Below are 27,300 nucleotides of genomic sequence, written 5' to 3'. Positions count from 1 at the left end.
AAGTGATGCAAAGCAAAGGACTGAATCCAAGAATACTCTACCCAGCAAGGCTATCATTCAAAATTGAAGGGGAAATAAGAAGCTTCATAGACAAAAAAAGGCTAAGGGAGTTTATCACCACCAAGCCAGCCATGCAAGAAATGCTAAAGGGATTGGTGTAAAAAGAAGAAATTAAAAGCTCAGAAAGAAAACAGCCACACACAAAAAAAGAAATGGCTACAAACAAGTACCTTTCAATAATAACTTTAAACGTAAACGGACTAAATGCTCCAACCAAAAGACATCGAGTGGTTGAATGTATAAAAAAACATGACCCATACATCTGCTGTCAAGAAGAGACCCACCTCATTAGAAGGGACTCACACGGACTGAAAGTGAAGGGATGGAAAAATATCTTTCAGGCAAATGGAAAGGAAAAGAAAGCTGGGGTAGCAATACTTATATCAGACAAAATAGACCTCAAAGTGAAGGCCATAACAAGAGATAAGGAAGGCCACTTCATAATACTAAAGGGATCAATACAACAAGAAGATATAACCCTGGTAAACATATATGCACCCAATGCAGGAGCACCCAAATTCATAAAAAAATTCCTGGAAGATATCAAAAGAGAGATCAACAACAATACAATCACATATACATTTTTAATTAAGAAATTTTAAATAATATTGGGAGTGTGTGTGTGTGTGTGTGTGTGTGCGTGTGTGTGTGTGTTTGAGACCCATGAACAGACAGCTTTTGAAATTAGGTACAGGTTCAGCTTATGTGTAGTGACCTTTTCTCATCTAAAGGAGATAACGAATACAAAATGGTTCACAATTATAGATATAAATACCAATATTAACAATGGTGTAACTATTCCAATTGGAAATGCATGTAAAACCTCCAAACTAGTTGAAGTAAATATATAAAACAAATAAATGTGAATCAATTTAAAACTGGTCTAGAAAAATTTTAAAAGGCTACTTAAAACAAACCTGATGCATTACTTAAATAAAATGATGCCAACAATTCCAAATTACTTATTTATTGTAAAAATATTATGACTCCCGCTCAAGATAGCAGAGAAAGTAAAGGAAGTACTGAAATCCTCCCATGACCACAGTGAAGTCACAACTAAACTACAGAGCAAACATTTTTCAATACCACCTGGAATCTAGGTGAACAGAAGTTCCCAGGTAAGGATACAAAGAAGAAGCCGCATGGAGATGGTGGGAGGGTGGAGATGTGTAATGGGCTGGACCACGTGGAGCAGCTATCCAGAGTTTTTTTTAATTTTCTTTTTCTTGGCTTAAAAATAATCCCACAGCCCGACCAGTGTGTCTCAGTGGTTGAGCCTCGACCTATGAACTAAGAGTTTACAAGTTCGATAAGGCAAATGCCTGGGTTGTGGGCTCCATCCCCTATAGGGGGCATCAGGAGGCAGCTGATGTTTTTCTCTCCTCAGTGTTTCTATTTTAGCATCCTTCTATCTTCCTCTTTTAGTAAAAGCAATAAAAACACAGTTAAAAAAAGTAAAAAGGAATTCTAGGGTTATGAAGATATAATTTTGTTGGCATGGATGTGACCCAGCACGAAGGGGTATATAGATGTGAATCCAAACCAGCCATGTGGGATTCAACCTCACATTAGAGGTTGAGAACAGAAGGGCAGTGAAGGAGAGTGAGCGAGGACAGGGAGGAGGGAGAGCACCCCAGGTGGATGGGGGGGGCGTCCTCTACAGGGATAGGGACCACGTTCTCCTGCACCCAGACCTCATCTACCACGTCTTCTCTCCTGAATGTTCTCAGCAGACAGTTTCCCCAATTATGGTCCACATTCTCTTTCAGCACCTCCTGGGCTCATCATATGGGCTCCAAGGCTCCCCGACTCTGAACGGTGCGTTGTTCCCTCTGTGTTTACATGCTGGCTTCATCGTGGGACCTTCTGGTGTCATTTCGAGCCTGAAATAGCAGCACCCCGAGGACCACCAGGACCAAGCCAGCCATGCCCATCCGGATGAGATTCTCCACTGTGTAGTCTTGGGGATGGGGAAATAAGAATTGTGGGTCAAGAAGTCTCAGAGGTCAAGGCGGACCCAAACCTCCGGTGACTTCCCTGGGCTCCCACCTCCCCTTCACATCAGCATCCCAGTGATGTCTGCACCTGCTCTGAGTCACTGTGTAAGAGCTGTCCCTGAGAACTGAGGATAAGAGAAGATATGTTCAAAATTCAGAAATAACTAAGAGCTGTGTGTTCTGTGATTCAGCCTAAGACTCAAGACCCCATGAGCTTATTCCCCTACAGCCGAGAGATCCTGCATTTTCAACAGCTGGGAACTCAGGGTCCATGGAGGAGCAGTTGGTGTCAGGGGATCCTGAATCTCAGGAGCATGAAGGGGTGAAAGTCTGGGCTGGGTGTCCTTCACCCCACCTCACCCAGGCCCCTCCTCTGGGGTTCGCATTTTCAGCGTCACCTGGAATTGTTCACCTATTGATTCTTCTATTAACTCATTTATTTATTTATTTATTAAATATATTTTAATTGATTTCAGAGAGGAAGGGAGAGGGAGAGATAGATAGAAACATCAATGATGAGAGAGAATCATTGATTGGCTGCCTCCTTTACACCCCCTACTGGGGACTGAGCCTGCAACCCTAGCATGTGTCCTTGGCCAAAATCGAACCTGGGACCCTTCAGTCCAGAGGCCAACACTTTGTCCACTGAGCAAATCCAGATAGGGTTTAACTCATTTCTTATACAATTATACAAATGAATACCTATAGTGGTAGATATATTTACCAAATGAGAAATGTGGGCATATGGATACTAATGGCGTGAGTTTTTGCTTTATCTCAATGTACAAAAAAGGTCATAACCAAGGGAGTCCACACTTCTGGCTCAAACTTTAAGTCCCAGAGAAAATCCCCCCTAATTTCATTATTGAGTGAGTATCCAACGTAGAAAAACATGTCCATCTCTTACCCTATTTTGATATAAAACCTGAGATATAAACAAATTTATTGACCTCTCCTCATTACAGCGATCCATGCAATAACTCTAAATGTCAGCTCCACAATTCAGAAAATGCACATGGACGATCAGCGTCACTCAGTTGCATTAATATTCAGATGGGTGACACCAAGAAGCCTTTGTAATGTGTGTCATGTGGTTAAAGGTCAGAGAAAAGGTAATTGTGGGGGGATGTGCATCTGTCAGGAATAGAGAGCATTCCTAGCAAACTCCAGTGAAACAGAAGAACGGATTAGAACAAAGCGGCCAATAGTGCCTTCAATATAAAATGCAAATTTGTAAGTGGATTTGCCTTGACATAACTTTGGGTGTGAATTCAGCTGTTATCTGGAGGAGAAGCTGTGGCCCATTCTGGTCCGTCATTCTATCCTATGGGATGTGGAGTGAGAAAACTAGGTATGCCATTGGGAATAAAGAAGTGACATCTCCTTTGACTGCTGGGGATTATAATTGTATATCAGAGGGACCAACTGAAAACCAGTCCACAGGGAGAGAAGCTTTGGGAGGCTAACAGGTCAGGATATAAGTATGTCCAAATGGTAGCTTTCCTATGGGCACTTACTACCATTTAGAAAATCTATAGGAATCACACCACTTACTCACAAATTACAACGTAAGGTGTGCCAATTCTCTAAGTGTGCTGTGCATTTACTGAATTTCACAGATAGCTGTCAAAATGCTTCTGAAGGTCATTCATAAAGCTCATTTGAAAATGTGTATAATAAGTAGACTTTAGATAAACAAGAAGCTGTTCTCCATAAGAAATGTCTGCATTTAATCTACTCCCAATGAAAAAAGAAATAGAATGTTTATCTTTCTATCTGGACTCCATATAATGTAAGTTAAATTGTGAGCTTATAGACAGAAGTGTTGCCTGAAGTTTCTCTAAAAAGAGCCATAAAAGACCCATGTGCACAGAGACACTGAGCAGAGGGGAATGCACAGCGTCTGGGCAGGAGGCCCCAGTTCCCCATGAGCCCTGCAGGGTCCCTCCTTATTCTCAGGTGAGCACTGAGGGCCTGGAAGCCTCCAGGTGAGCACAGGGGGCCATACAGTGTGGTGCCCACAGGCAGGATGCTTCTCTCTATAAGGGAGTGTGCAGTGGGGACTGGGAATACAGGGACCCAGATTCTGAGATGAAGACGTCAGGAGGTGAGTGGTGGTGATGGTGGTGGTAGTGGTGGGGGTCTTTGTTCTCTGCTCTGTCTAATCACATTCCTGCTCATCTCACTCATCTCTCAATCGCCCTCCGAACCCTTCATCTCTTCTGAGGATCAGAAATGGGGATCAGGAGTGGGAGGTCCTGTCTGTCTCTACTCTCTCATGGGTTGGACTCTGCTCTGTGGGACCTCCTCCAGCTCCTTGTTTATTACTGTCACCCACACTCCTAGGGACAGGGCCCTGAGCTGACTGAGCACAGAAAGGACGGGGTCAGGCTCCTCACCTGAGACCACCAGCTCCAGGGGGTCACTGGGCTGTGAGAGCAGGTAGGGGGAGGTGCTGTTTGAGCCATAGCACCTGTAGGTCCCCTGGTCGCCTGAGGTCATAGGACTGAGGGTGAAGGTGGCCTGAGAGGGTGCAGATGAGTCTTGCAGACGGAGGTGCTGGGGAGGGTCCAGTGACCCCTCCCTGTGCAGGTGGAAGGTGTCCAACCAGATCTCAGACCCACACTGCAGGGTCACATTCACTCCCCAGGCCACTGAGAGTCCTGGCTGGGCCGAGAGGGAGGGTTTCCTGTACATTCCTGGGGAGAGGAAGGTGGTGATGTGTAGGGAGCCACTCCTTCCCTCCCGCCCTTGACCCTGAGCTGAGGGACATTGTCCTTTTACAGAGACTCTGTCTGTGACCCCTCCCAGCTCCTCTCAGTCACCTGGGTGGTTGTCTTTTATCTCCATGGCTTCACCCCCTTTCTTCCTCCCTCCCCGAGACCTCTGCCTAGGTCAGCCTCTGCTCCAGGTCCCTCTCCTGGACCCCATCACCCCCAGGTGACCCTGGGCCCAGAACCCTGAGCAGACCCTCAGGACAGGGGCAGGGCTGGCTCCTCACCTGCCACCAGGATGTCCAGGGGGGCGCTGGGGGCCGACCACACAGAGGAGAGGCTGTGTCCACTGTAGCATCGGTACCGGCCCCCGTGGGTGCGGTTCACGTGGCCCAGGGGGAAGTGGGGACTGTGCTGCCCATCGAGGCCCTGGGGAGGTGTGAGCCCCTCGTCTTTGGTCAGAGCGAATGTGTCAAAGCCGGCCTCCGCGTGGCACTGGAGGGTCAGGCTGTGTCCAGGCAGCACCAGCGAGCCTGGCTGGGCCGAGAGGGCGGGCTCTCTGTGCACACCTGGGAGGAGGGGAGAGTGGCAGCCAGGGGACACCCCACATCGCCCTCTGGGCTGCAGTGAAAGGTATCACATGTCCTTCCCGAAGCCTAACACCCGTGGGTCGGTCCCCAAGAGGCCACTGTCACTGACACCCATGAGCCCAGGGCTCGGCTGGGCACACAGTTTAGATCAGGTATTTGGGTCCAGGAAACAGATGGGGGTGCACAGGAGTCTGTCCCTCACCTGTGACCTCTATGTGCAGAGGGTCACTGGGCTGTGACCACACATTGGGGTAGGAGCTGCTAGATCTGAAGCATCTGTAGGTCCCCCCATGGGAGGGGCTCACGGGGCCCAGAGCGAAGATGGCCTGCCACCTCCCAGCATGCATCCTGGCTTCTGCTTCCATGTGTCGGGTCGGGTCAACCCCTCCCTCCTTCAGCAGATGGAAAGTGCCCAATGTGGACCGTGAGCTACAGGAGAGGGACACGTTCCCTCCTGAGGCCACCACAGGGCTTGGCTGGGCTGAGAGGGAGGGTGCACCATCCAGTCCTGAAGGAGGAGAAAGGGTCTGTGTTAAAGGGACCATGCCCCTCATGCCCCAGGTGTGTGCTCTGAGGGGTGGGGTCCCCTGAGGCCACACTGTATTCCCTCTGCCTGTGACCTGGAGCCCACAGTGGGGAGGGGACCCCTTGTCTTTCTTACCTGTCACCACCAGGAACAGGGGGTCACTCCGCTCTGAGAGTATGTCCCCAGTGGTGTAATATGCACACTGGTACAGCCCTGCGTGGTGTGAGGTCGTGGCGCCAATGAGGAAACTGGCCTTGTTGCTGGAGTCCTGTGGGATCCTCGTATCCACAGGCTCAGAGCCCCTCTCTTTATACAGAACATAGGCACTAGCCTGCAGAGACCCCTGACACCAGATGGTCACAGATCCCCTGTTGGTGACGATGGGGCCTGGGTCAGCCCAGATGGAGGGTTTGGGGACGACTCCTGGAAAGGAATCAGACAAGAAAGGTCAGGAGGGTTCTTTACCCTCATGACGTCATGAATGAGCCAGTGATGCCATTTAATGAGCACCGTGCGAGGCAACAAGGTCAGTGACACCCAGGGGACTGAGAGGAGCTGGCAGGGGTGTGTGGGCAGGGTCATCTCCTCTCACCTCACAGCAGTCATGCACCAGGGACTGCTGACCCCACCACCCACTTCACTGAGGCTCAGAGAGGTTAATCACGTGCCCCAGGTCACCCAGCCTGGAAGGGCAGGGCTGGGACTGGAACCCGGGACTAAGGGTTCCCTGTGCTGTCCTCACCCTGCCCCCCAGGGGGACATCAACTTTGTGCTCTGGGCTCCTCTGCAGGGGCCTGTCCACATCTCACCTGGAGCTGAGGGTCCTTCCTCATTACCTGCCCCAGCACAGCAGGGACAGGAGGGGCAGGGTGAGGGGTGGACTCTGAGTGTCTCCCGGGCCATGTCCAACCACAGGGCCCTGACACCCCATGGGAAGGTCAGGCTGGGTTGGGGCTCTGCCTTCCTGAGCTCTGTGAGGCCCTCATGTCATCTCATCTCCCAGCAGCCTGTGAGCAGGATGGGACCAGGGATGAGCAGACAGGAACCCGACACTCAGAGGAGAGAAGGGACCGCCCAGCCCCACAGCAGGAGCAGCAGAGCCAGGAGCTGAGCCAGGGCTGATCCACCCTGTTCCCTCCTCTGAGCTGAGCCTGAGCTGTGGGGTGGGACTGGGTGCCCGGACCCTTGTCCTGCCTGCCCCTCCCTGTACAGTGTCACTGTCACTGAGACAGAGGGGACAGGCCCCATAACATCACGTTCTGGACCTTCCCTGTGAGGCCCCTCTCCCAGGAGGTCAGGGCCAGAACTGACAGGAAATGTAAGATCTGGGCCATGATTCACCGTTTTAACACGTGCAGACATGGAAGCCCAGGCTGGGGAAGGGCGTGTCCAAGAGAGACTTCAGAGGATCCAGAACCATCACATGGCTCAGCCCCTGTCCCCATAGAGGCACCCACCACCTCCCCATGGAGACCCCACTTCCTCTCTGTGGGCCTGACTCCCTGGGTGGGGGAGATTGATCCTCAGAGCCCCTGGGGCCTGTGGTTCCATGAAATGTGCCCCCAGCTCCTAGAAGCCTTAGGACACAGCCTGCCCTTAGTGCATGGGTGGCATTAGGTCCTCAGACTCAGATCTGCCCATGGTAGCTGTCTCCCTGTGGGCAAAGGAGACCCCGTGGGAGGGGGGTTGGGTCCCAGGGGTTCTGGGAAAGACTAGAAGAGAGTGAGAGTCTGGGGCTGACCCTGGAGGCCCCCTCAAACAGAGTCCTCACAAAGTCCCTCCCACCGCCCACCTGGCACCTTCTGGACCAGGTAAGGGGGAGAAGTGGGGAGGAGGAGAGCGGAGTCTGAGGCGCAGATCTCCTCTGGGTGACCCTCCCTGGAGCCCATCCCTCCCTTTCAGCCCATGATTGTTCTGGGGATGGGACCCTGAGCTGACAGCTCAGCACACAGGGTCAGGGGCCCTCACCTGAGACCAGGAGCTCCAGGGGCTCACTGGGGAGTGACAGCAGGAAGGGGGAGGTGCTGAGTGAGCTGTAGCACCTGTAGGTGCCCCCGTGGGCTGAGGTCACAGGACTCATGGAGAACTCTGCCTGGTACTGCTGAGCTCCGTGCTCTGATCTCATACGAAGCGGGGGATCGGCTGACCCCTCCTTGGACAGAAGGAACATGTCCCTCGGGCTCTGTGACTGACACCTCAGGGTCACGTTCACTCCTGAGGCCACCCTGGGGCCTGGCTGCACCGAGAGGGAGGGTGTGTCAGGCAGGTGTCCTAGAGAGAGGGAGGGAGGGTGAGGGCTGCCCACCCACCTTGTTCTGCCCTGAGAGTCACCAGGTCTCTCTCTGAGGACCCTCCTCTCTGTCTGTTTCTGTCTCTCTGGGTTTCTCCATCTTCCCTCCCACCCACTGTCTTTCTCTGTCTCTCTCCCCGCCTCCCACGGGGTCTCCTTTGCCCACAGGAGACAGCTACCGTGGGCAGATCTGAGTCTGAGGACCTAATGCCATCCATGCACTAAGGGCAGGCTGTGTCCTAAGGCTTCTAGGAGCTGGGGGCACATTTCAGGAAACCACAGGCCCCCAGGGGCTCTGAGGATCAATCTCCCCCACCCAGGGAGTCAGGCCCACAGAGAGGAAGTGGGGCCTGCATTTTCATTCTGGTCTCCCCTCCTGAGACCCCCAACAGGGCCTGTGCAGAGTCAGGGTCCCTGACTGAACCCACTGGCTCCTCACCTGCCACCAGGATGTCCAGGGGGTCACTGGGGGCTGACCACTCAGAGGAGAGGTTGTATCCACCGTAGCATCTGTAGCGGCCCCCGTGGGAGCCATTGGTAATGTCCAGGGGGAAGTGGGCCTGAGAGAGCCCAGCCTGGGGCTGCAGGACAAGGCTCTGGGGGAGGTCCCATCCCCCCTCCTTGTGCAGAGCGAATCTGTCATAGCCGACATCAGAGCGACACTGGAGGGTCAGGCCTTGTCCAGAGGCCACGATGGGGCCCTGCTGGGTCAGGAGGGAGGGCTTCCCAGACTCACCTGGGGAGACCAGACATGAATTACAGGGCCTGCTCCTCCCATAAACTCCCTTCTCTTGGGCTGGCCCTCATGTCTCTGTGTCTCTGTCCCAGGAGCCCCTGTGCTCCCCTCACCCTCTCACATGGGGCTCTCCTCACAGCAAAGATGCCCATAATGTATCTGGTCCCTCAGTCCATGGATGGGGCAATAATGGGACTTACCTGGGACCAGGAGCTCCAGGGGGTCACTAAGTGGTGAGCACACCTGGGGTACGTCCCTGTAGCAGCCATAGCATCTGAACATCCACCTGTGGCTGGGGGTCCCGGGGCCCACAGGGAACAGGGCCTGGGTCTGCCCACTGGGCTGTGTCTGTGAATCCAAGGTCCGGGAGATGCTGTCATCTCCTTCCTTAGTCAGAATGAACCTGTCAAATCCCTGCCCTGAGCCACACTGGAGGGTCACGTTCCCTCCTGAGGTCACCACAGGGCTGGGCAGGGCTGAGAGGCTGGGTTTTCTGGAGGATCCTAGGAGAGGAGGAGGCAGCGTGTTCAATGGACTGATACCTCCCTCATGTCCCCCAGGGCTGAGCTGTGAGAGGGAGACACCCTGAGTGCAGACTCCCTTCCTGAGGGCAGAGCCAGAGGCTGGGACCCCTGAGTGTCCTCTCACCTGTCACCACCAGCTCCATGGGGTCACTGCGCTCTGACCAGGTTTTGGAGCTGAAGTAGTGACATTCATATCTCCCAGCATCATGCTCTGTCATGTGTGTGATAAAGACTTTGACCCTGTCCCCGGGCTTCTGTGGCTTCTGTATTTTCCATGGTGCTGGGCTTCCCTCTTTCTCCAGACGGTACTCCTGTGCCCCTGGGGTCCCCTGACAGGAGATGTTCACGGGACTCCCCCAGGGGATCACAGGGCCTGGCTCAGCCCAGAGGGTGGGCTTGAACAGGGTTCCTGGAAGGAATCAGAGGCTGGGTCACAGGACATTCCCACCCCTGGCCCCAACTCTCAGTCCCAGATGCCCCCATTGGTCAGATAGATCTGCACTCCTTCCCAACCTGCCTGGAGGGAGGCCCTTGATGAGCGGGACCTGGGACACTTGGGGACAGACTCACCTGCCTGCACTGGGGTCCTGAAGTCCACACTCAGCCCTGGAAGAGAGTCCCTGTGAGAGATTTGCCCTGAACCCTGAGCCTCCTGAGTCCTGGGGTCCTGACAGACCAGGGTCCCCTTCCCACTCCCGCCTGCCATCTCACCGAGGCAGAGCAGGGCTGTGAGGGTGGAGGTCATAGTGTCTTCTCCCTGTGGCCACAGCTCAGCAGACGGAGGAGGCCACGGAGGAAGCAGGATGGACAGAGAGATGCACGGGTGGTGGTCACTTGGAGGCCAATCCTCCCCTTCACAGGGTTGTTATGCCAGCAGCCTATAGGGGAGGGCACAGCCTGGCTCTCATTTCCATGGTGAAGCAGGAAATAGACCCAGAGCCTCCTGAGATGCCTCTTGCAGGTGAGGTGACCCAGGGCACATCCTTCCCTGTCAGAGCCTTCCCCAAGGGGTCTCCTTCCTCCTCAGCCCGTCCATCAGCACCTCCCTGTGGTACTCACCATGGACAGTGTCATCTGGGCCCTGGAGATGCTTGAGGAAGACATAGGTCCCTGTGGCCTGCAGAGCTCAGATCAGCAGGGACACGCTAACCATCCAACTGTGCAGCTCAGGGCGATGTCCCTGTGACAATGAGCTCAGAGGGAAATGCAGGGAAATAAGGGAAGGAAACGGGTCTCCCCCTTTGGCCCCAGAGTGTGTTTCTCTTCCTATCCCAGCCCCTGGTCACCTCCCCTTTCTTGCAACAGCATCCACCCCATCAGGAACACCCCTCTGAGTCCCTCCTCCCCTCAGTGCCTTGTTCCTCAGGAAGATCGCGCCTCCTCGTCCCGGGCTCTGTCTTCACAGTCAGTGACCATAAGTGTGTTATTGCTCTGATTTGGGGAACAAAATGAATTCTTATTTACTTTTATTTTCAATATATATTTTTATTGATTACACAGAGAAAGGGAGAGGTAGAGAGAGATATAAACATCCATGATGAGAGAGAACAACTGACCGGCTACTTCCAGCATGCTGCACACGGGGGATTGAGTCCAGCAACTCCGGCATGTGCCCTCAGGAAGAATCCAACCTCAACCTCCTGGTTCAAAGAAGGATATGCAAACACTGAGCCATGCTCAATTAGGTGTGTGACCTTCACCCTCAATGTACAACATCTTGATTCTCAGTTTCCTCTTATGCAGCACGTCATCAAGAACCGAACCACTTTCAGTGGTTGTAGTGTTGGTGCCGTGGGACCTGTAGGGAGCCATCCTGGTTTATTTCCACCTGACTAAGCCCTTTGAGGTGAGCCATGAGCAGTGTTGTTCAGAACTCCACAGGAATTGGATGATTGCTATACCCACATACAAATCCCCATCTGCTCCTGGTACTGAGAAGGCTATGCACACTGTTTCTGAAACATGTGGCCATCCTCAATACCCAAAAGGGAAGTGGATGTTCCCCAGATGGAGAGGGAAGCAGAATAGACAATGGGGGCCAAAGTTGAGTGGCTACTCTGCCTGGGTGCAGCCAGAAGTCATCAGTGTGCAGCTTCCCACCTCTGTGAGGACAAGAGAGGGACCGAGGGTGGCCCCGCACAGGGAGGGGAATGGACTTAGGGTGAAAGTTGGAGCAGGGGTGGCCCTCCACATGCTTTGGATATGGGCACTGGTGTCTCTCTGTCCACAGACCCAGCCCATGGTCAGCACTGAGCCATGTCCTTTGTGTCTGTGAGTGAAATTGATTCAATCCATTCTAGCCGGGCGTGGGCGTCTGTCCAGGTGTGAGTGTAAGGCTCACCTTTGGCGTGGGCCCTGCTGGGCACATCACAGTCAGATGCTAACTTAGGGAGAGAGGATGCCATGGGGCAGGGCTGATGCCACTCTCCACCTCTTTGCATCCTGAACATCAGGACAGCCCTGGGAGGGACTCTGTGGAGAAGCAGGTGTGTGGGAGGGGAGCGTCCAATAGGAATGGACAGAAAAGGGAAATCCCCGGGGGTGAGAGGAGGCAAGGGTTTGCCTTTCATGATCCTGCCCCTTTCTCTCCCCCCCACCTCTGCCTGCCTGTCCATCCTTCCCCTCCCCTGCAGGATGGGGGTACCATGGCTGTGCCTGCCCAGCTCTCCCTGACACAGTCATCAAGTGGGACCCCTTCATGTGGAAAATGCTACAGAAAAGGCAGTGCGGCCCATCCCTGAGGGTACTGGCTGCTGATGCTGCTGCTTTCCTGAACATATCAGGCTCCCAGATCTGACACTGGGAAAGGTTTGGGATTTAGCTGACCCAGAAGGCAAAGGTGCCCTGAGCAAATGGGAATTGTTCATTGTTGTGTATCTTGTGCATGTACCCAGAATGCATTGCAGCTGTCTCTGAGGAACTTGAACCAGGCTGTTCCTCCACCCAGACTTCACCACACCCATAGTGCCCTGCTGTACAGTGGGACCTCTGTAACGGGGTCCCGTGGGCTGTAAAATCTGAAGACAAGGTCAGACATGGTGCCATTTTTGATCGTTTTGAGCCCCATATGTGGATTTCTGTCTGTGCTAAGGGGAAACCAGCATTGCTCACCTTGAAGCTGCCTGTGGCTGCCCGTGGAAGTGTTTGGGAGCTGAGTGGTGTTGGCCCTGGTGCGATGCTCATGGAGATGAGTCTGCAGGTGCCATGTGCTTGGTAAAGGGCACATTGGAGCAAGCACCTGTGCCCATGTCCTGGCCTCCAGCCTTGTGCCACCTGCTAAGTACAAAATGTGGATTGTATCCCCTGCAGAATAAAGCTAAAGAGGATGAGATCTTCCTAGACACTGATGAAGACATGGATGAGTTTGTGTCTGGATTGGAAGTTTGTGAGATTTTCCTGGAGACAGGGTTAGCTTCTACCTGACTAGCCTACCTTTGAGTGTTATTTGACCTTTTTGGAAGCTTTCAAAGGATATGCTTGCCTTGGCTTTTCACTCAATCAATCAGAATTTAATAAAGGGCATTGATCCTCCTCACATCTTTACTCCTGAGATTCTCTCACCATCAGACAGGGCTGTTTTACCAAAGAGCATCATAGGATCCAGTCCTGCTGCAGGTTTCACTGCTATTAAGGAGCTAGATGCCTTTAACAATGACACCATTGACCTAAAGAGGGACCTTATGTGCAAGAGGACCTTAAGGAGAAAGAAGGTGCTCTATTTTAAAAAATTGTCACCCGAGGACATGCTTAGAGAGATGGAGGAGAGAGGGAGACAGGGAAACATGCGTGTGAAGGAGAAACATTGATCATTTGCCTTCTGCACGTACCCTGACCATGGTTAAACACACAACTTAGGTGTGTGTCCTGACCTGGAGTTGAACCAACAACCTTTCGGTGCACAGGATAACGCTCAACCAATTGGGCCATGCCAGCTGGGTGACAGATGTACTCTTCAACTGAGAATGGCGTGGGCCAGAGTCTTCAGAATTAATTTCAAAGGGCAAATGCTAATCTGCAAAGACTACAGGCCCAGAAACAGCAAGGATGGGGTCTCCTTAATGGGCTGGATGAGCAGGAAGCCTAGTTGCAGGAGCAGCTCAGGAAGTGAGCCTAATGCGCTGAGGAGGCCCAGCTGGTCACATCCCTGGAAGCTGAAGGAACTAGTCAAGATTTGCAGATCTCCACTTCTGAGGAAGGTCTGGCCAAGCTAGGGAAGAGTGGAGTCACCTACCGCAAAGGACAGTAAATTGAGGTAGAGTGTGGAGTCAGGCCAGGGCCACCTTGGACCTCCTTAGTGCCTCCTTTATGGTTCATAGCAGGAAATCAGTTCAATGCAAATGGATGGAAAGGAAAGGGATGGAAAGGAAAGAGTTGGAAACCCATCATAATCAATGAAATTGGTGCAGTCACTGATCCTCAGAGAGATGCAAAATAAAACACAATGAGGTATCACCTCACCTGTCAGTATGGCTATCACCAACAAATTAACAAATGACAATTGTTGGTGAGGATTTGGAGAAAAAGGAACCCCTGTCCATTGCTGGCGGGGATGCAGGCCTTTTGGTGTATGTGATAATGCTCCAATTGAATGAGCTACCCTGCCACAGCCAGTATATTCATGATGTCATATATTGAATTCTTCATCTGATTTTTTAAAAAGGTTTTTTTCATGCTGTCATAATTTTCCTGAAGTTCCTTGAACATCTTTACAACCATTACTTTGGACTCTATATCTGATAAACTGCTTGATTCCATTTGATTTAGCTTTTTTTTTTTTTGTTTTGTTTTTTTTTAAAGATTTCTACTGTTTCTTCACTTGGGGCCTGTTTCTCTGTCTCACTCTTTTGCCTGCGTCTTTGTGTTTGTTTCTGTGTATTAGCTAGGTCTGCCATGACTCCCAGCTTGGCGGGGTGGCCTAATGTGGTAGGTGTCCTGTGGGACCAAGTGGTGTAATCTCTTTGATCACCTAAGCTGGGTGCTCTAGGGATGTCACTTGCGTGGTTTAGGTGGGCCCTCCTTTTGTAATTGAGTCTTTAAAAAAATATATATATATTCTGTCAACATTTATTTGCTCTTCCTACCTGGCAGGCTTGGCGCCGCCCCTACCTCTGGCCCCGCCCCCTCCCCAGGTCCCTCCCTTGGCCTTTCCCCTCCTTCCCTCAATCATCAGTCCCTTGTCTTCAATCTCTCATCTCCACAGACAACTGGTCAACCTGATAACTCTAATCCACAGCCAGAGATAAAGTCTGGGCTGGGCCATCTGGTTGACCCCATCACTCGCAGTCCTATTGCCGTAGGAGAGTAAGTAGGAGAGTAAGTCCGGGCCGGCTATCTGGTTGACCCCATCTCTCACAGTGCCCACTGCTGCCTGAGACTAAGTTCAGGCCGACTATCTGGTAGACCCATTTCTCATGATCCTTACCGAGACAAAGTCTGGCCCGGCCATCTGGTTGACCTGAGCTACTGCGCAACCGTCAGTCCCTGTGGCCCCCCTGTGCAGGCTGTTTTGGGAGTGCTTGTCTACGGGGCTCATAGAAGGGGGAGGAAAAAATGGGGAGGAGGGAGCCGGCCCTTGGCCCCCCTGGGAAAGGGGCCGCCTCCGCCGTCACCCACCCCCATTTCCCCGTCCCAGCCGGGGGAGACGGTCCTTGCGGGATCTTGCGAAGAGGCAATGGTCCCTGTGCCAGGCGCGAAAGGAAGGAATGGACGCCAGTGCCGCCATTGGCTCCATGAGCGGTTTCTCCCCCACCCCCCTTCCTTCCCTGGACAGCCAACTGCGTGGCAGACCCCTTGGGAAGGAGAGAGGCCAGAGGCCAGGAGCGAAACAAACCCTTGTGTCAGAGGGCTGACTTTCTATAGATCGCGGCTAGGTAGCTGCTCTGCTACGTAGGAAACCCGACTCAAAAGCAGGTTGTCTAGGAATGGTTTCGCACCAGGTTCCCCAGGAATGTGCGTTGCGTGAAGTGCAAGGGGGCGGCCCACTTTCTGGCCACACCCCGTTTCCAAGGACGACGGACTCTCCGCAACCGACTGTGTATTTGAGTCTTGATGGTATTGTGTTTGTGTGTGGGATCGACCCTCAGGCTGGCTGAATGTGAGGCTCAGCCCCAGCCTCGGAGTGCCAGCTGCTGGGCATATGCTGACCATACGAAGACGCATTTGCCTCAGCAGGGCCTGTCGTCTGGGAGATCTCCCTTTGGATATGCTGCTTGTGAGGCTGGTTGGGTCCTGCTCTGATGTCGTGTGAAGCTGGCCACTGGAGGGTTGGTTCTGGGCCTCTTGGGAGGGACTCTGGTGCAAGCCAAGGTCAGCCACTGCCTGTGAGATGGGGCGACCCTTTTCTCATGCCTGCCCTTCCTGCCAGTCTCCATGTGGCTTCTGTAAATCCTTGGCTCTGTGACTCCTCAGCTAGTCTCCAGGTGGTTATTCAGGGTGATTGCTTCTTCATTCAGTTTTAATTCCAGTTTGGTCCTGGGAGGAGGTGAGTGTAGTAGCTTCTATACCAGGGGTGGGCAAACTTTTTGACTCAAGGGCCACAATGGGTTCTTAAACTGGACCGGAGGGCCGGAACAAAAGCATGGATGGAGTGTTTGTGTGAACTAATATAAATTCAAAGTAAACATCATTACATAAAAGGGTATGGTCTTTTTTTTTTTTTTTTTAGTTTTATTCATTTCAAACGAGCCAGATCCGGCCCGTGGGCCATAGTTTGCCCACGGCTCTTCTATACACTACCCCTCCACCTTGAAATCTGCATTTGCAGTTAACATTGGAGTTGTCAGTAGGCCCCTTGCAAAGGACTGAAGGAAGAGGACCATGGCAGCGTGGCACACACATGGTCAGCCTCAGCCTTGTAGGGGTTCCGAGGCTCCGGGAGTCCTGCAGGTTGGTCAGTGAGGCTAGAGGTGGGGAGGGGGGAGGGAGGACAGCTGCTCTAGGGCTGCTCATGGCAGCTGCTACCCAACATTCACTTAAAGCATTCTCTCACTTCTGTTTTGTTCTAAATTCACACGTTGATTATTGAGAAGTCTTGCTTTGATTTCAGAATGTAGGCATATTGCTTAGAGAACCAGGTGCCTCCCACAGGGTCCCAGGTGCTGTAGGGTCCACGTCTGGTCTCCAGGCTGCTGCGGGCAGGAGGCCGCACCTTGCAGCTCCAGCCCCAAGCCAGGATGGGCTTCTGTTTGATATACGTGCTATGACTAGGGGTTTTGCTGTGCTGTATGGGGGGGTGAGGAAGACATAGGTTTGCTTCTCCTTGATCTGAAATGCAATCGGTTTTTAGATATTAATTATGTATCCAATGACATTGGGTACATTCTTTTCAAATTAGAATAATAGATCTTTATACTATTTTAGATTTTGTGTGTGTGTTTATGTGTGTGTCCATGTATATGTCCATGTGTGTGTGTATGTTGGTGTGTATGGCCATGTGTGCCCATGTATATGTCCCTGTATGTTTGTGTATATGTCCAGGTATATTTGTGTACATGTCCGTGTGTGCCCATGTGTATGTCCATGTATATATATGTGTGTGTTACATACATGCATGTGTATATATATGCGTGTATTTCATACATGAATAAGTGTTTAGAAGCGTTTAGCAGAGAAACTTCTGAACACAAAGGTCACTTTGCAGGAAAGTGTTTTTGTTTAATATATATATTTTTATTGATTTCAGAGAGAAAGGGTGAGAGAGAGAGAGAGAAAAACATCAATGATGAGAAAGAATCACCAATTATCTGCCTCCTGCAGGCTTCCCACTGCAGGAGGCAGATTGAGCTCACAACCCAGGCACGTGCCCTTGACCAGAATCGAACCTGTGACCGTTCAGTCCGCAGGCCAATGCTCTATCCACTGAGCCAAACCGGCTAGGGCTACAGGAAAGTTTTTAATTACAGATTCAATGTAGTTATCATACATGACAGTTTAGTTTCATATTTCACCCACATGAGTGATATCATACGGTTCTTGTCTTTTTCTTTCTGACTTTGTTCACTTAGCGTGATGCTCTCCAGATCCATCCATGTTGTGGCAAATGGCAGTATTTCATGTTTTATGGCTGAGAAACATTCTGTTTGTATAGTTACCACATCTTTATCCCATTATCAGTTCAAGGACATTTACGTTGTTTCTATGTTCCATTTCATAGGTTTGATGTATGATATTTACATTGTCATTCATTTAAAACATTCTCTCACTTCTGTTTTGTTCTAAATTCACACATTGATTATTGAGAAGTCTTGCTTTGGTTCCAAAAAGTAGGCATATTGCTTATAGAACCAGGTGACTCCCAGAGGGTGCCATGAACTGCCAGGGGAGCAGGTCTGGTCTCCAGACTGTCTAGGGTCACTAGCTGAGTGTCCCTGGGGAAGTACCCCTGCCTTCTGGGGTCCCTGCAGGCCCCTCCCTGGAGCATGGGGTCTGGGTCCTTCCTGGGCTAGTGGATGGCTAGAGCAGCGTACAAGCTGGGCTCTTCTGGGGGCTCCTCTGATGGGGACGATGAGGGTGCACTTGTCTGCCGTCTAAGGGTCAAGAGGTTCAGCTGGGCGTAGGTCACATCCCGGGGGGCGTCAGGTGCAGCCTGGAGCAGCGGGAGAGAGAGGGATGACACTTGGTTGGGGTTGGGGAAACCTGGAGGTCTGCAGAGAATGGGACTCACCGGACTGTCCATCTGTCTGTCCTCTTCTGCTTGTCTGCCCTTTGTGTCCAGCAATTCCCTTGACAGGGAGGAAGGAGAGGTGGCCATTCCCTGCCTGGGTCTTGGTGTTGAGTGGTTCACCTGGGCGTACATCACTCCCTGGGGGTCTTCATCCTGCCCGTTCTGCTGGAGACAGTGCTTCCTGTCATGTATCCACATGTTGCCAGAGAGATGACTTACACTTTAAATAGATCAGGTCCCCCTCCTGGTGGAATCTGCAGGGACTTGCCAAGCCTTGGCGCCTCTGGATGCTTCTATGGTTCTGACTCTTATCCTAACGTGCTCTCTCTTGCTCACTTGGCTCCAGCCTCATGGCCCATCCTCCTGAAGAAGCATGTCCTGCCTCAGGACCTTTGCACACGCTCTTTTCCCTGTCCCCACACCATGTACTCTATCCCCTCCTCTTGCTTTATGTTCCTTCATAGCTCTTTGCTCTCTCAGACAATATGTGCTTGTTTGCATATTGTCTCCCTCACCCACAGGTGAGCTCGAGGAGTGTGGAGACTGTATTGCTGAGGGCTGCATCATGGCCCCTAAATGGAACCAGTAAACAGTGAACCTCTGTCACATCTGCTGGGTGAATGAATGAAGGGGATCAAGGGGACCTGGGGGTGAGTCACTTATTCCTTCATCCTCCTGAGACTTGGGGGCTGCACAAGGTCAGACAGAGGACGAGGGGCCAGCAAAGGGGGCCACGTAGGAGGGGCCATGAGGACACAAGGAAACCAGGAGGAGTGAGTCACAGCAGGATGACCTGGGGGCCCAGAGGGGAGGTCAGTGGACGCTGCTGAGAACCAGGTGAGGTGGGACAGGGAAGGGTCCATTGGATTTAACTGGGCAACCAAAGGTCCTTGGAGGCCTGGACAGGAGCAGGGGTCTCACCGGAGGGTCCAGCTCCACGCTCTCCCCAGGCTGGGGGTCATTCACAGAAGCATCTGCTGGGGAAGAACAGGGGTGTCTCCTGGCAGGTCCCCGAGATCTCAGGGCTGCAGATCCCACCTGCTCCCAGATGGGCCACTAACCCAGGATGAGGTGAGGCACCAGGTCACACAGCGTGCATCTCAGTCCTTCCCACCCTGACCCCATAGCCTCCCAACCTAACCCTCCCCATCGCCTCCTGAAATCCCTGTGTCCCCTCCCCCAGGGCAGCTGTCTCTTCCTCTCACAGAGGGGCTCCTGCTGGGCATCAGCAGCTGGGCTGCAGCTGGGGGAGGAGACAGCAGAGTTAGGGGTAGGGGGGCCAAGGTCAGTGAAAGCCTGGGGCCTTTGGGGCAGCTGAAACTCTATCGACTGAGCCAAACCAGCTAGGGCTCCACATTTCCTGATTTGAGGTTCTGGAGAAATCCACTCAGCTGACCTTCTCCAGCTGTTTGGTTTTCCTGTGGCAGGTGCTCTGAGCTCCCCTGTGACCCAGGTCACCCCTACTCACCCAATGTTCTGCCTTTGCTCTGATGCCTGAATCGGAGGAAGAGGAAGAGAAGGAGGGAGAGCAGCAGGACCAGGGCCACCGAGACCCCGATCAGGATGATCAGGTTCCATTTCAGACCTTGAACACAAGTGATGTCATGAATGAGCCAATGACATAATAAATGAGCACCTACTGTGTGTGAGGCACATGCTGGGGTCTGTCATTCATCTCTTCTAAGTTCACAACAGTCATGGACAGGGATTGCTCACCTCACCACCCATTTCACTGAGGCTCAGAGAGGTTAATCAGAAGCCCGAGGTCACCCAGCCTGGGCGGGGCAGGGCTAGGACTGGAACCCAGGATAGGGGGACCCCTTTGTGTTGTTGTTACTGTTATTATTGTTTTAATCCCCACCTGAGTTTGTTTTTTCTATTGAACTTTAGAGAGAGAGTGGAAGTCAGGGAGTAGGGGGAGAGAGAGAGAGAGAGAGAGAGAGAGAGAGAGAGAGAGAAACATTGATGTGAGAGAGACAAATTGACTGGTTGCCTCCTGCATGTGCCTTGACCAGGGTGGGGGATCGAATCTGCAACTAAGGTATGTGCCCTCTATGGGGGACCAAACCTACAATCCTTTAGTCTGACGGCTGATGCTCTAACGGACAGAGCGAAACTGGTCAGGGCATTGTTACGATTATTGTTATTACTAGAGGCCTGATGCATGAAATTCGTGCAAGAACAGGCCTTCCTTCCCCCAGCCTCTGGCATAGGCTTCCCTCTGGCACCCAGAACCCAGGGTTCCCCTGCAGCCCTGATAATTAGCACATTATACTATTATTATTATAGATTATTATTATTACTATTATTGTTATTACTATTATTATTATTAATGCTGTCCATGTACCTGCAGGTAGACCCACCCCTCTCCATCCCAACCCACATCCCTCTCCCACTCTGTAGCGTGAACCCCCCCAAAAGTGGGGCCTGTGCACGTGGGACGCCTCCGGAAAGGGCAGGAGGGAGGGCTGTGTCCTCTCTAAGCTCTAACCAGGGCCGGGCTGCATGCTAGGGCCTTCCCTGTGAGGGAGGTGGGGACCTGACCCACAGCCCATGGACCAGGACTCAGAGGAACCGACGTGTCCACGGTCCCACAGGCTGGAAGGAGCAGAGCTGGGATTTGAACCAGGGCTGAGGCTGCTTCTCCTGACTCCACGGCTGCTCCTTGGAAGGCTGTGGAGGAGCCTCAGACACCACCTGAGTCCCCAACACACACACACACACACACACACACACACACACACACACACGCACACACGCACACGCACACACACACACAGGTACACGCACACACACAGGTACACATGCACATGCGCACACAGGCACACAGACAAACACACATGCACACAGACACACACGCACACACACAGACACACAGACACATCCTCACCCTTTGCAATTCCAGAACTTGGTCCCAGTGAGGAAGAGGAACGTTCCTCAGGCCATTACCCAGGAAGTGGCTGAGCCAAGACCAACACTGAGCTCCTCCCACCCACCACCTCCCCCCAGACCCTCACTTAGAACTCTGTGGGCCCGACTTCCTATTGGAGGACCAATCCTCAGAGGCTCCTCAATCAGGATGGGAGGTGAGGGGTGGGGGCTGCTCCTCCCCTGGAGGAACCACAGCATCTCCCTCTGCCATGACCACTGCACCTGTCACCTGTCAGCCTCAGAGCCCTGGTGCCCTGAGCATCTCTGCCCCCCAAACACGCAGGGATACAGGCCGAGCCCCAGCAGGGTGTCCTGCTCTCTCTGGGGATCCGGCCTCTGCTGGTCACACTCCTGTCTTGGTCTCTCTGGCTGAGGCTACAGGACTGGGGACTGGAGGGTGGGGATGGGCGCCTCTGGCCTTTCTCCTTCCTGTCAGCCCCATCCTCGACAGCCTCCCACTGCCCACGGGAGCATGTCTGGGCCTCAGGGAGGAGGATGGGGATGAGGCAGGGATGGGAGCTGCTCTGGCTCTTATCATCCCTCAGGGAGGTGAGAATTCCTACTGGGGGACCCTCCTTCTGTGACCCCATCACACCCATTACAGCCAAGATACCCTGGGAACAGGGCTCTGAACTGACTTGAGGACACAAGGGTGGGGTTGGGGCTTCTCACCTGAGACCACCACTTCCAGGGGGTCACTGGGGTGTGAGAGCAGGTAGGGGGAGGTGCTGTTTGAGCCATAGCACCTGTAGGTCCCCTGGTGGCCTGAGCTCACAGGACTTAGGGTGAAGGTGGCCTGAGAGGGTGCAGACGTGTCCTGCAGATGAAGGTGCTGGGGAGGGTCCAGTGACCCCTCCCTGTGCAGGTGGAAGGTGTCCAACCAGATCTCAGACCCACACTGCAGGGTCACGTTGACTCCCCAGGGCACTGAGGGCCCCGGCTGGGCTGAGAGGGAGGGTTTCCTGTACATTCCTGGGGAGAGGAAGGTGTGATGTTTACAGAGCCACCCCTCCCCTCACGCCATTGACCCTGAGCTGAGGGACCTTTTCCTTCTCCAGAGACCTTGTCTGTGACCCCTTCTCAGCTCCTGTAAGTCCCCCTGGGGGGTGTATTTTATCTCCATGACCCTCACCCCCCTTTCTCCCTCCCTCCCCTAGACCTCTGCCCAGCTCAGACTCTGCTCCAGGCCCTTCTCCTGGACCCCATCACCCCCAGGTGACCCTGGGCCCAGAGCCCTGAGTGGACCCTCAGGACAGGGGCAGGGAAGGGCTCCTCACCTGCCACCAGGATGTCCAGGGGGGCGCTGGGGGCCGACCACACAGAGGAGAGGCTGTGTCCACTGTAGCATCTGTACCGGCCCCCGTGGGTGCGGTTCACGTGGCCCAGGGGGAAGTGGGGACTGTGCTGCCCATTGAGGCGCTGGGGGTGTGTGAGCCCCTCATCCTTGGTCAGAGCGAATGTGTCAAAGCCGGCCTCCGCGTGGCACTGGAGGGTCAGGCTGTGTCCAGGCAGCACCAGCGAGCCTGGCTGGGCTGAGAGGGTGGGCTCCCTGTGCACACCTGGGAGGAGGGGACAGTGGCACCAGGCGACACCCCACATCACCCACTGGGATGCAGTGAGAGGTCTCGCATGTCCCTCCCTGAGCCTCCTGCCTGTGGTTCTATCCATAATGGGTGAGTATCACTGTCCCCCATGAACCCAGGGCCTTGCTGGGCACACAGTTCAGGTCAGGTATTTGGGTACAAGGAATAGATCGGGATGCACCCGGGTCTGTCCCTCACCTGTGACCTCGATGTGCAGAGGGTCACTGGGCTGTGACCACACGTTGCGGTAGTAGCTGGAAGAACCAAAGCATCTGTAGGTGCCCCCATGGGAGGGTCTCACGGGGCCCAGAGGGAAGATGGCCTGCCTCCTTCCAGCATGCATACTGGGTTCTGCTTCCATGTGTCGGGGCGGGTCAGCCCCTCCCTCCTTCAGCAGATGGAAAGTGCCCAATGTGGACCGTGAGCTACAGGAGAGGGACACGTTCCCTCCTGAGGCCACCACAGGGCTTGGCTGGGCTGAGAGGGAGGGTGCACTGTACACTCCTGAGGGAGGAGAAAGGGTCTGTGTTAAAGGGACCGTCACCCTCATGCCCAGGTGTGTTCTGTGAGGGGTGGGGTCCCCTGAGGCCACACTGTATTCCCTCTGCCTGTGACCTGGAGCCCACAGTGGGGAGGGGACCCGGTGTCTCCCTTACCTGTCACCACCAGGAGCAGGGGGTCACTCCTCTGGGACAGTATGTCCTCAGTGGTGTAATATGCACACTGGTACAGCCCTGCGTAGGATTGGGTTGTGGCTTCAATGAGGAAACTGGCCTTGTTGCTGGAATCCTGTGGGATCCTGGCTTCCCAGGGCTCAGAGCCCCTCTCTTTATACAGAACGTAGGCACTAGCCTGCAGAGGCCACCGACACCAAATGGTCACCGGGCTCCCTCTGGTGACGATGGGGCCTGGGTCAGCCCAGATGGAGGGTTTGGGGACGTCTCCTTGAAAGGAATCAGACATGAAATTACAGGGGCGTCCTTGTGCTCCTCATGACGTGAATGAGCCAAAGATACCATTGAATGAGCACCTACTGTGTGTGAGGCTCCTGCTGGGGTCTGTTACTCATCTCCTCTCACCGCACAGCAGTCATGCACCAGGGATGCTGACCCCACCACCCACGTCACTGAGGCCCAGAGAGATTAATCATGTGCCCCAGGTCACCCAGCCTGGATATGGCTGGGCTGGGACTGGAACCCGGAATGTGGGTTCCCTGTGCTGTTCTCATGCTGCCCCCCCGAGGGACACCAGCTTCGTGCTCTGGGCTCCTCTGCAGGGGCCTGTCCTGGTCTCATGTGGAGCTGAGGGTCCTTCCTCATTACCTGCCCCCAGCACAGCAGGTACAGGAGGGACAGGGGGAGGGGTGGACTTGGCGTCTCTCATGGTTCCATCTCCAAACTGAAGTTCCCTGATGCCCCCTTGGGAAGGTTGGGCTGGGCTGTGGGGTCTGCCTTCCTGAGCTCTGTGAGGCCCTATGTCACCTCATCTCCCAGCAGCCTGTGAGCAGGATGGGACCAGGGATGAGCAGACAGGAACCCGACACTCAGAGGAGAGAAGGGACCGCCCAGCCCCACAGCAGGAGCAGCAGAGCCTGGAGCTGAACCAGGGCTGACCCACCCTGTTCCCTCCTCTGAGCTGAGCCTGAGCTGAGCCCCTCTGATATGAGAAATAATCACATCAGAAATTCAGGGAAAAAGGGAATGAGCCTCCTCTGATGTGAGGGGGACTGGGTGCCTGGATCCTTGTCTTCCCTTTCCCTCCCTGTACAGTGTCACCATCACTGAGACAGAGGGGACAGGCCCCATAAGGTCATATCCTGGGGGCTTCCCTGTGAGGCCCCTCTCCCAGGAGGTCAGGGCCAGAACCGACAGGACATCTAAGCTCTGGACAAGGATTCTCTCCTTTTACACTTGGAGACACTGAGGCCCAGATAGGGTAAGGGAGTGTTCAAGTGAGAGACTTCCGAAGTTCCAAAACCGTCACATGGCTCAACCGCTGTCTCCATGGAGGCACCCACCACCTCCCCACAGAGACCCCCACTTCCTCTCTGTGGGCCTGATTCCCTGGATGGGGGAGACTGAGCCTCAGGGCCACTGGGGCCTGTGGTTCCCTGAAATGTGTCCCCAGTTCCTAGCAGCCTTAGGACACAGCCTGCCCTTAGTGCATGGGCTTAATTAGGTCCTCAGACTTCAGAACTGCCCAGCAGTGCTGTCTCCCTCTGAGCAAAGGGGAACTCGAGGGAGTGGGCCTGGGTCCCAGGGGGCCTGGGACGGACAGGAAGAGGGGGAGAGACTGAAGCTGACCCTGGAGCCCCCCTCACACAGAGTCCTCACTAAGTCCCTTCCTTTGCCCACCTGGCACCTCCTGGAACAGATGAGTGGGAAGGGTGGGTAGGGCACAGGGCGTGTCTGAGGTGCAGATTCCCGATGGGTGACCATCCCTACAGTCCCTCATTCCCTTTCAGCCCATGTTTGTTCTGGACACGGGACCCTGAGCTGCCAGCTCAGCAGACAGTGTCAGGAGCCGCTCACCTGCGACCAGGAGCTCCAGGGGCTCACTGGGGAGTGACAGCAGGAAGGGGGAGGTGCTGCGTGAGCTGTAGCACCTGTAGGTGCCCCCGTGGGCTGAGGTCACAGGACTCATGGAGAACTCTGCCTGGGACTGCTGAGCTCTGTACTTTGATCTCAGACTCAGGGGGGGATCGGATGCCCCCTCCTTGGACAGAAGGAAAGTGTCCTTCGCGCTCTGTGACTGACACAGCAGGGTCACGTTCTGTCCTGAGGCCACCCTGGGGCCTGGCTGCACCGAGAGGGAGGGTCTGTCAGGCTGGTGTCCTAGAGAGAGGGAGGGAGGGTGAGGGCTGCCTGCCCACCTTGTTCTGACCTGAGAGTCACCAGGCCTCTCTCTGAGGACCCTCCTCTCTGTCTGTCTCTGTTTCTCTGAGTCTCCCCCTCTCCCCTCCCACCCCCTGCCTCTCTCTGTATCTCCCTCCCTGGGGCTCTGCACTGTCCTTCTGGCCTCACCACCTGAGAGCCCCATCAGGGCCTGTGCAGAGTGAGGTCCCTGACTGAACCCACTGGCTCCTCAACTGCCACCCTGATGTCCCGGGGGTCACTGGGCGCCGACCACTCAGAGGAGAGGTTGTATCCACCGTAGCATCTGTACCGGCCTCCGTGGGAGCTGCTCACAGTGTCCAGGAGGAAGTGGGCCTGAGAGAGCCCAGCCTGGGGCTGCAGGACAAAGCTCTGGGGGAGGGCCCATCCCCCCTCCTTGGACAGAGCGAATCTGTCATAGCCGACATCAGAGCGACACTGGAGGGTCAGGCTCTGTCCAGAGGCCACAATGGGGCCCTGCTGGGTCAGAGGGAGGGCTTCTCAGACTCACCTGGGGAGACCAGACATGAATTACAGGGGCTGCTCCTCCCATAAACTCCTTCTCCTGGCCTGGCCCCCAGGTCTCACTGTGTCTCTCTGTGTCCCTAGCCCAGAAGCCCCTGTGCTCCCCTCTCACATGGGGCTCCTCTCACAGCAATATGCCCATAATGTGTCTGGTGCCTCAATCCATGGATGAGACATAATGGTACTCACCTGACACCAGGAGCTCCAGGGGGTCACTGGGGTGTGAGCACACCTGGGGGCTGTGCCTGGAACAGCCATAGCATCTGAACCTCCACCTTTGAATGGGGGTCACGGGGCCCACAGGGAACAGGGCCTGGGACTTCCCACTGGGCTCTGTCTGTGAGTCCAGGGCCCAGGAGAGCCTGTGATCTCCTTCCTTAGTCAGAATAAACCTGTCAAATCCCTGCCATGAGCCACACTGGAGGGTCACCTTCCCCCCTGAGGTCACGACAGGGCTGGGCAGGGCTGAGAGGCTGGGTTTGCTGTAGGATCCTAGGAGAGGAGGAGGCAGTGTGTTAAATGAGGCTCACACCTCCCTCATGTCTCCCAGGGCTGGGCTGTAAGAGGGAGACACCCTGAGAGCAGACCCCCTTCCTGAGGGCAGAGCCTGAGGCTGGGACCCCTGAGTGCCCTCTCACCTGTCACCACCAGCTCCAGGGGGTCACTGCGCTCTGACCCGCTTTTGGAGCTGAGGTAGTAACAGTGATATATCCCTGCATCATGGTTTGTCATGTGTGTGATGGAGAAGTTGGCCTTGTCCCCGCGCTCCTGTGACTTCTGTAGTTTCCATGGTGCTGGGCTTCCCTCTTTCTCAAGACGGTACTCCTCAGCCCCTGGGGTTCCCTCACACCAGAAGGTCATGGGGCTCCCCCGGGGGATCACAGGGCCTGGCTCAGCCCAGAGGTTAGGCTTGGGGAGGGTTCCTGGAAGGAATCAGAAACTGGGTCACAGGACATTCCCACCCTCAGTCTCCAGATCTCAGTCCCAGATGCCCCCTGTCTGTCAGATCCTGCCCCTGCTGCCTGGAGGGTCTCCAGGTGTCCTTAGTGAGGAGTGGGACCTGGGACACCTGGGGACAGACTCACCTGCTTTGACCAGGGTCCTGAGGCCCACACTCAGCCCTAGAAGAGAGTCCCTGTGAGAGATTTGCCCTGAACCCTGAGCAGCACCCTCCTCCCCATGAGCCTCCTGAGTCCTGGGGTCCTGACAGACCAGGCCTCCCCTCCCCCTCCCATCTCACCGAGGCAGAGCAGGGCCCTGAGTGTGGGGGTCATGGCCTCTTCTCCCTG

The 27,300-nt window shown here is 54.2% G+C and overlaps 1 protein-coding gene and 1 pseudogene across 1 annotated transcript; one reads left to right on the top strand and one right to left on the bottom strand.

The window, feature by feature from the left end:
• Nucleotides 1–652: 652 nt before the first annotated feature.
• LOC138999482 (immunoglobulin superfamily member 1-like) lies at nt 653–27,300 on the bottom strand. Its single transcript, XM_070401601.1, is given in 19 exon segments — nt 653–2,020; nt 4,457–4,756; nt 5,059–5,340; nt 5,564–5,869; nt 6,023–6,310; nt 7,856–8,158; nt 8,617–8,913; nt 9,114–9,416; nt 21,703–22,002; nt 22,308–22,589; nt 22,812–23,117; nt 23,270–23,554; nt 25,145–25,447; nt 25,687–25,974; nt 25,977–25,997; nt 26,201–26,503; nt 26,650–26,934; nt 27,097–27,132; nt 27,252–27,300. Coding segments are annotated over 19 exon segments (4,644 nt in total). The 5' UTR covers nt 27,286–27,300; the 3' UTR covers nt 653–1,898.
• LOC139000174 (epidermal growth factor receptor substrate 15 pseudogene) lies at nt 12,083–13,732 on the top strand (annotated as a pseudogene).

The sequence above is a fragment of the Myotis yumanensis genome, unplaced genomic scaffold (assembly GCF_028538775.1).
Source record: "Myotis yumanensis isolate MYYU_CA2020_CCGP unplaced genomic scaffold, mMyoYum1.0.hap1 SCAF_23, whole genome shotgun sequence".
Taxonomy (NCBI): domain Eukaryota; kingdom Metazoa; phylum Chordata; class Mammalia; order Chiroptera; family Vespertilionidae; genus Myotis; species Myotis yumanensis.
Note: the sequence above shows the minus strand (reverse complement) of the source record. Positions and strands in the feature narration are given on the sequence as shown.